This window comes from Alosa pseudoharengus, unplaced genomic scaffold, assembly GCF_046254945.1.
Source record: "Alosa pseudoharengus isolate Yale_2024_CS ecotype anadromous, Long Island Sound unplaced genomic scaffold, YU_APseudo_1.1 YU_APseudo_1.1_scf_9, whole genome shotgun sequence".
Classification (NCBI taxonomy): Eukaryota; Metazoa; Chordata; class Actinopteri; order Clupeiformes; family Clupeidae; genus Alosa; species Alosa pseudoharengus.
In genome coordinates, this window is record NW_027468881.1 from 25168618 (window position 1) to 25177845 (window position 9228).

The 9228-nt window shown below is 44.2% G+C and overlaps 1 protein-coding gene across 2 annotated transcripts in view; it reads left to right on the top strand.

Moving 5' to 3' along the window:
* The first annotated feature begins 6004 nt into the window (after positions 1-6004).
* Positions 6005-9228, top strand: part of sema3h (sema domain, immunoglobulin domain (Ig), short basic domain, secreted, (semaphorin) 3H) — a 36393-nt gene continuing 33169 nt past the window's right edge. The window contains exon 1 of one of the 2 annotated variants that reach the window (XM_076276673.1): positions 6005-6783. In XM_076276673.1, coding sequence (XP_076132788.1) covers positions 6675-6783 — 109 coding nt within the window. In that variant the 5' untranslated portion in view covers positions 6005-6674. The remainder of the gene's footprint in view (positions 6784-9228) is intronic. The other variant, XM_076276672.1, reaches the window with a different exon arrangement.

A 9228-nucleotide genomic window follows, 5' to 3' on the forward strand; every position in this document is an offset into this window, starting at 1 on the left:
GTCTTAGTGTGAAAAGGAAGGAACTCGTCACCAAGCCTACACCCCCAACTGGTTACACCCATATACGGCTGGCCTGAAAAGCTCAAAGCGTTGCATACTTTCGGTCTTGGGCAAGTCCTCTGCGCGATGCTGCGGGGTTTGTGAGGGGAAGCGTCGACGCCCTGTTCGTTCTCGCTCACTCGCCCTCTTTCATTGAGTTTCAATCTTCTCCCGCTCAAGCGGCAGTAGTGTAGAGCGCTTGTGCGAAACTCCCAGCTTTTATACGGGCCTATTTTTAGCCGTGGCGAGTCAACCTATTTTTAACCAATATGAGCTCATCTTTTTCCGTTACACCCAATGAGAAAGAAGAAAGAGCCACGTGTGTCAGACGGGGAGAAGGGGAGGGGAGTCCAAGCGAAGGTGGGTGGACCCTCTGAGTAGGCAGTTGACATCAACGCGGAAACGCATTGCACAAGTTATTGCAATCGAGCACATCATCGTTTTAATGTGACAAGAAAACATCTGGTGTTTCCTAAAGGCTTCGTCAGTTAATCATGTTATGTGTTCAAACCGCATATATTCGATAAGATATTGTGATATATATTGTGGTATTATCTAGTCTAGGCTACACCATTTTACAAGTTAGATAACTTTTCCCCGAGACCCCAACAAACCATTGCATGTTTCCCTAAATCTAACCACTGCAAAACGAAGGCACATCACATAAAAACGTAAAAAAAGGAGGGAGAGAAAAAATCTTCAATTATCCCACTGCGTTGTCTTTGCCTGGTAGCCACATCAACCTGCGCACCTAGGTGGCTATAAAGACGCTGGAATCAGTAAAGAAGACAAGATGTATAGGCCTATCATAAACATTTCTTTTTTTTATATAGCCTATGTGAATTAAAAGGCATTAAATCTGACCATGAAAATTAACCCTCATCAAATGTTTTCTGTTCTGTGGTATGTGTGCTATGTGTCGAATATGTTGCAGGTTGAACACAAATTCTCGGAAAATATTGCTGGGAGGCCTTGTCAATGTTCTTGACAGCCTAATGCAAAATAAAACACCACGATTTCAGACTTGCGTGTACTTTAATCCATCAGCGACACCTGGTGGCTGTACACGAGGAGGAGTTGACAGCAGCCTGTGGTAAAATTAAGTTAGCTGCGGGTGTTAAAAGCCTTTCGATTGGAGCTTCGCATCACTGACAGCTGTTACAACTAAGACCTTTAGAAGTGAGCCTATACACGGGTTTCCCGTTTACCAACAAAACTAGATGCGCGCGCAGCCGTGAGGCAGAAGACGCTTGGTGGCCGTCCACAACGTTATAAACTTAACCTAAATAGTCGGCTGTAAGCTACAATCGGATTTTATTGTATACCCCTGTTGTCTCAATGATAATAACATCTCATTTCAGACTATATTTCAAAGTTTGCCGTTCATTTGCATTATTAATATAACATCGTATTTTGTCATTTTTGGCGAAGACATGCATTCCGTTAGGGATATTGAACATATTTAACATTCTCTAACCATCGTGATTTCGAATTGGTGCCGTTTTCAGCACAAAAACTAATTTTATTCTTTTGCTCTTTTGCATTGCTCTATGCTGTTCTAGGTGCTTTCTGCCTCTTGGTTGCGCACGGATGTTTTCGTGATGTTGCATAGAAATCCATGTATAGGGCTATCAATGAGTGCAACTTTTGGCAAACAAAGAAATTCTGCATCAGTGCAGACCACGGGCAGTTGGGTGAGTGAAGTGATTTATGTAGCTACTTAATGGTTTAGCCTAGTGATTTAAAAAGCAGCCCTATACGATCTAATTGGTATATTAAGATAAGATAAGGATAAAGTTCACTGCATCATCCACAACAAAAAACATAGATGCAGTTCAGCAGAATGTGCACAACACAGTGGGGGTAAACGTGTAAACCAACAGCAATCTGGGCTACTAGGCTAAGATAAGTAAATTGCATAATACTACTAATAATACACAGTCATTTGTTACTGTTTAGCATCTTATTTGCAGCTGGGGATAAATTAGGTTTCATTTGCAGTTTGGCATTCTGAATCGTCTACTGAATCGTCTATACAGTGCTATTTCCTGATTCAGTATGTGGGTGGGTAGGATCATCTAGATTCTTACTGTACCCTATGTGCCTCCCTGATTACTGATTTTTCATACAGTGACTGTAACACTGTTCTTGGTACCCTACAATTTTCAAAGCTGTATTGACCAGACACCCTAACTTGAACTTGAACTAAACTGAAAGATTATCATACCAGGTTTGCATACTATAGCGTATCACACTCTCTAAAATTATTTTGAAGTTTGCTGTTGACACCATACAGTCTAAGCCTTCTTAAGAAGTAGGCCTACATTCTCTGTTGGAGCCTAGTACAACGACTTTCAACATGAATGTACCAAGGGAACAATCAATAAAGACACCCAGATACTTATATGACGTAACATGACGGATTGGTGTGTTGTGAATGGGTGCAGGATTAGGTTCACAGGTTAAACTAGCCATAGTGGTGGTGAGAGTAGGAGGGTATTCTATCAAGCCACAAAAAACTGGCCCAGTCCACAGACGAGGTGATAGGTCTAACGAAGGACTGAGATTTGAGGTTTGTTGAGCTATAACTTCCATCTTCTGGAACACACATATTTTGATTGGGTGCATCACAGCAGCTTACGCCTAGTAATTCCCTGTGGTTCACAATCACTGTGTCTCTGCTTACCAGAGCAGAGGAGAGTGTAGTGCTCCATTGAAACTATTTTGTGGTGTTTAAAAAAGTTTTTTTAATGGAAAAGTGATAGAGAGGCATTGCTGATCTTTGGGCATGGTGTAGGCCATACTGCAGGTGGTAGCCCACAGATCACAGAAAGCTCTTCTTTATATCCTAAATATCTTGCGGTGACAATCAATGTTTTGATGAGAAGCACATTTAACAAAGCAGACAGCCCAAATACGGGAGAGGTTATGGCCATCTTTCACTCATTAAATGCAGGAAGTGATTCTGTCTCTGGATACTCAGGCCAAACTGTCTATACGATATGTCGACTATCTGGAGAATAGATCTGAGAGTAAAGAATGTCTGAGACTCATGAGCTTTAATCTCTGGCCCATATTTCAACTTGGCCAATCAGGACACTTTCAGAAAAGACAGACATCTTTGCCTGATATGGACCTCCTAAAGGTACATGTGCAAAAAAATATGTTTATTATTTTTTTTTTTATTATTATTGTCCATTTCATTTTGACTTTAAGTTTATGGTGTGCAACAGAAACTATACAAAAGAAAGAAAGACATTTCTGCATGTTTCATAGGCAGAGTGACGTCAATAACAATCTTTGTAAGATCACAGATGTATTTGATAGACAACTTAGACAAACATTGACTATCACAATCTTTGTGAGAACGCAGATGTATTTGATAGACAACTTCAAACATCGACCACATAAAGGTAGCTGTGACACTTTATAATCGACAACAATGATATAGTCAATGAGAACAATAAAAACCATCACATTGTTATGCATTTTACTCATCTTAATTGTTCATGTTGGTCTAATGCCTTTGTTTACATTTTGTCCATGCCTGACAAGGTTGCCAAGAGTGCACAGAAATATTTGTAAAGTTTGTCATTATATAGCATCATAAAACATCTTCATATGAGATGAGTTTTTTGTTTTGTTTTGCATATTGTCAATAAAGACTGCAAGCTGCTCCGTTATATCACAATACTCTTCATCTCCTTGGCTGGAGGAAATGGAGCAGACCTGCAAAAATATCACTCCCATAGCAGCTGAATGGGTCCCTGATTTTTCCCAGATAAGGTATCATTCTGGGCTGGTTCAGATCAGATCCTAGCAGGCCACAGTCAGGACAGATGCACTCAGGGGGAGCTTGTGAAACTGGTGCCATAAGTAAGTGTGTGTATGCTGTATGCAAGTGTGTGTATGCTGTATGTAAGTGTGTGTGTATGCTGTATGCTGTCTTTACGTGTGAGGGCACAACAGAGGGTTCTTTTCTCGCTTAAGTACTGGCCAAGTGTAGAGATGCTTATTCTCGCCGGTCAGTCTGGGAATGGAAACTCTGCCCTCCAGTATGTCTCCATCATGACTGCTGCAGGCTCTTGCCAACTCACTTAGCATTGTAATCGAGTTTGAGGAGTGGGGCCTTTTGATCTTCTTGCCGCGTCTGAAAACTTCCCACCCAAGGACAGACGCTTACTGTACTCATGAGAGGCGGCTGCCAACTCTGGTGTTGGGTCTGTGTGGCGTCGGCAGTCAGTCTTGGCCGCGGAGCTGGCCCTTCCACAGCGGCCGGCGCTGCAAGCTGAATAGACTCTCCTTCAGGCTGGACTGCTCTCCTGACAGGGTGATGGACGGTGGCCACGGTTTTCCACAGCCGGGCACAAGTGGCCACGAGCAGTGGTAGGGCAGCCAAGCGAATAGAGATCCTCTCAGATGGAAGAGGAGGAGGAGGAGGAGGAGGATGTCCGAGCTGGAAAGTCCCGGCCATTTAGAGAGGAGGCCGTTTTTCAGCTTCTGTTTGGAGAGTTTGATGGGTGGAGGTGGTGGTGGTGGTGGTGAGCTGCCTGCTGGAAATAAATTTGCCGCTTGCACTGGTGGTGCTTGGAGGGCCAGACTCTGTGTAAATGGCAGTGTCTGGGGGTGGTGTGGTCTCGGGTGGTGTGGTGTGGCTGACGCATGAAACTGCTGTCCACTTGGACTGCTGGTGAACCCTTGTCTGTCTCCACCTCCTCCTCCACCTTCACCTCTAGGGATCGTCAGGGCGTCACGTGCATGCAGCCTGCCAGGTCTTCCGGGACCTCTCCTGGGGTGACGGAGAGGGATGCTCTGCTGTGATGGACACCAAATGGACACAAAATGAGGTTTCTCATTCGCCTCTCAGTGACATCACTTCAACGCATTCTCAGGACTTTTCCTCTCCAACAGCTCCTCTTAAGTGACGCTTGCTATCCAATTACCAATGTCCTGTCTTTTCAAAGAATGACTCCCACTGTGCCATTTTGGTTAACCTTATGTCACCTCTCCAATGTCCTTAGCTCAGGTTCAGCTCAGACACAGCACATGTAGCTGCACCTCCTCGGGCAACTAAGTGTCAGCTCAAGAATGCTTTTGGACCAGAGGAAAGTCCCACTTAAGAGACCAGCCGCCCCTTGCTTAAAGTGGAAAATGCTTTAATGTGCCCTAGCAACACTATTGTCATTTTCTATCGTGGCCACTAGAGGGAAGAGTGTTTACATCTTCAGTTCCTCACTGCTGGCTTCAGAAATGTGGCAAAGTCAAGCTACCATCTACACCTCTCTCTTTCTCTCTCTTTCTCTCTCTCTTTCTCTCTCTCTTTCTCTCTCTCCAACTCCTCGGGGTATGATTAATATTTGAGATCTTATCTTCATCTATCGTCCTACTCTAGCAGAGAGAGGTGGTAGCCAGGATTTCCAGACAAATTTGTGAGCAAGGGACAATTTGTGTCCCTGAGGATGAGAGACATACAGACAGACAGAGAGAGAGAAAGAGAGAGAGAGAGAGAGAGGAGTGAGTAAGTGAACAAGATACAGGCACACACACACACACACACACACACACAGAGAGAGAGAGACAGAGATTGAGTAGAGGGAAAACAGTTGTCAGAAACTGTAAGGGTGGTTCTTTTTTGGACTTTTGGACATGGACTTTCCACATCAATTTGTAATTTAATGAAGCCACCTAATTTGTAATTTTACAGAGAGAAAGAGACGTTTGTGTGGGGCTGATCCAAGTCACAGTGCTGAGTGTTCTCTGTGAGTGCCTGTCTGGGTTAGAGAGGTGGTTTATGCGTAGCATAATTACTGAAGGAGGACAGACTTGGGTATAGATCAGGGGAACGAGAGAACGAGGGAGAAAAGAAGGGAGGGCGGGAGGAGAGAGGGAGAGAGTGATGCGGAAAGAGATGAAAGGCACACAGCAGCTGTCTTCTCCTCTTTAAAACACACACACACACCCTCACTCACTCACTCACTCACTCACTCACTCACTCACTCACTCACACACACACACACATACACACAGTACGAGAGAGGGCGGGCTCAGTGAATTGGGATTTCAGCCTCCCTCCTCAGTTGACTGTCTGAAAGAGAGAGAGAGAGAGGGATCAGAGAGGGACTATAAGAGGAGAGAAAGAGAAGGGGAGAGGAAACGTGTAGTCAGAGGACAAATCAAGACATAACCAAGACGTACGTGAGACACGGAGGGAGCAGAGGAGTGAGGAGCTGAATCATTAAGAGGAGAGAGAGAGACACTGCAGCCTCATTCAGACTGATGAGAAGAATTCAGTCAGTCGGTCAGTCAGTAGAAGAGAACTTGGAGCTGCCGCAGTGAAAGGATAACGCAAGTGGACTAAATTTCCCTGGGTCACCAGAAGGGACCACAGTAAACTCTCTTTCTCTCTCTGGCTCAAACACACACACACATTGAGTTTTGGGTGTCCACTTACCTTCCTCACTTGATCAGCGTGTGCAGGTGTGTGCACACGTGTGTTTGTTGGGGAGGGGACATCCTTGGCTGGCTGAAGAAGCACGCTCTTGGAAGTGTGTGAGCTTCTTTCCTTGTCTCTCGGTGAGAGTGTGCGTGTGTGTTCCACTTTTTGATCCGTCGCTCTTGGAGTGAGTCTGAGCGCCATGCCAACAATGTGGCGACTGCTTGCCCTGACCGCGCTAGCCTTGCTGACATCAAGCGCGACACACGCCTGGAGAGCCGCGCAGCCCCGGCTACAGTTCACTCACGCCGGTAAGAGCCAAACGTCTTCTATGCTGTATGCTGCCCAGCTCTAATGCTATAGAAACCATATGGTGTATGTATAGTGTAAGGTTTATGGTTTAGGGTGATTGTCTGTGAAGGATTTGTGCAAACAGGTGTTAGTGTTGTTGACTCAGAGGTCTTGAGTCTTGGTTCCAGCTCTTCATTCCTTCAGTGTTAAAAGCCCATTGTATGCTGTGGCTTGTGCGGTCAGATTTGGATAGTTATCCCCTGAAGCACGTTGTGCCTCCTCTATTGTCTGTCCCCCCCCCCCCCCCCCGATCTGTCACTTTATTGCCATGCAAATATGCCCGGCATGAGTGGCGATTAACAGCCTCCAAAGATATAATGCAATTAACAGTGGATTAACTCTCTCTTTCTCTCTCTCTCTCTTGCTCACTCATTCTCCTCTCACCATTGCTTTCTTTCTTTCTTTCTTTCTTTCTTTCTTTCTTCTCTCTCTCTTTTTTTCTCTCTCTCTATATCTCTCTGTTTGTTACATGCTATTCCTCCCTGTGTCTGTTTCTCCCTCTGTTAAAATGTTGATTGCTTGCTAAAAGAACAATGCAGTATTGACATGAGGGTTGTCCTCTGTTGCACCATGCGTGCTTCTCCTTGGCGCCTCTCCGTCCTGGGCCCTGTCCTGTCCTCATAATAGTGCCACTGACCAATGGAAAAAGATCACTTTTCACCTGGTGGTCATTTGATCTGTTATTTCATTTATTTATCATTACAGTGTCACTCTTCACACATTTTTTAAGCACTGCCATCACTCTTGCACACACACACACACACACACACACACACACACACACACACACACACACACACACACACACACAGACACACACACATACACACACACACACACACTCTGTCTCTCCCTCCTTTTCTTTCTTTTTCTGTCTCTTATGAATGTGATTACCAAAGGAACAATGCAATATTGAGTTATCCTCTCCTCACCTCTCCTCTCATCACACTTCTCTCTCCTCTCCTCTCCTCTCCTCTCCTCTCTCCTCACCTCTCCTCTCCTCTCCTCTCATCACGCTCCTCTCCTCTCTCCTCACCTGTCCTCTCCTGTCCTCCCCTATGACCTTTTGACCTTTCAGGCTTTTTTTGTCCCCATGATGGGGTGAATAATTCAGGGAAACTGTATTTTCTTACACCTGATGTTCAACTGACCTGCTAACTTTATCAGTTTCTGTTTGCTACAATTCATGCTTTCAAACTGTCCTCTCTCTCTCTCTGTCTCTGCATCTCTCTCTCTCTCTCTCTCTCTCTCTCTCTCTCTCTCTCTCTCTCTCTCTCTCTCAAGCATTCTCTTTATATGCCTCTATCCTTTTCTCATCTCATGGAGACATTGTACTACAGCATGTATGCTATTCATTGAGATGTGTCTTATGTATTTGTGTATAAAATGAAAAATGGCATGGTGTTCTCTTAAAGATAATGTGTTGAAATATCACACAGTCAAAATAGTCAAAATATATAGCTTTATATCAGTGTGAGTGCACGAGGGCCTGTCTAGGTTACAGAGGTGGTGTGTGTGTGTGTGTGTGTGTGTGTGTGTGTTGTGTGTGTGTTTGTGTGAAAATGTGTGTGTGTGTGTGTGTGTGTGTGAGAGAGAGAGAGAGAGCATGTCAATTTAACCTGAGAATGCCCATTTCTGTCAGTTTAATCATAGCAGTGATATAGAGTTATACCACAACTACGTCACTGTTAGCCTTGAACTGTTATGAAACAGAAAAAAGGGTTATGCTCTCTCTCTCTCTCTCTCTCTCTCTCTCTCTCCAATCCTCCAAACAGTGCATCAGTGTTTACATGCTTCTGCGTGCGTGTTTGTGTATCTGTGTGTTTGTGTATCTGTGTGTTTGTTAGTGAGTGAAGTAGAGATTGAGTGAAAGCCTTGTTGATGTAGCCAATCATTATGCATCTGTAGGTCTATACACAGTGTGTGAGCATGCATGTGGTAGCCTATATCTTACATGTATTGTAGCACCTGTTGATAGGTATGTTTGTGTGTGGTTACATATAGTTGTTTTTCATTTCATCTTTCATCATTTACTTTCTTTCTTTCTTTCTTTCATTCTTTCTTTCTTTCTTTCTTTCTTTCTTTCTTTCTTTCTTTCTCTCTCTGTCTCTGTGTTTATGTTTGCGTGTGCTGGTTGTAGCTCCTTTTTGCTTGATTACCTCATCAGGCCAGCCATTTTCTCTAACTTTAGACCTCAATCTTTTAATTACTAAATTAGACCCGTTATTCACTTTAACCACCGCTCTTTCTCTCTCTCTCTCTCTCTCTCTCTCTCTCTCTCTCTCTCTCTCTCTCTCTCTCTCTCTGTGTATCTCAGTGTATGTGTGTGTGTGTGTGTGTGTGTGTGTGTGTGTGTGTGTGTGTGTGTGTGTGTGTGGACTTAACTTAGACCCCAGTAATGACTC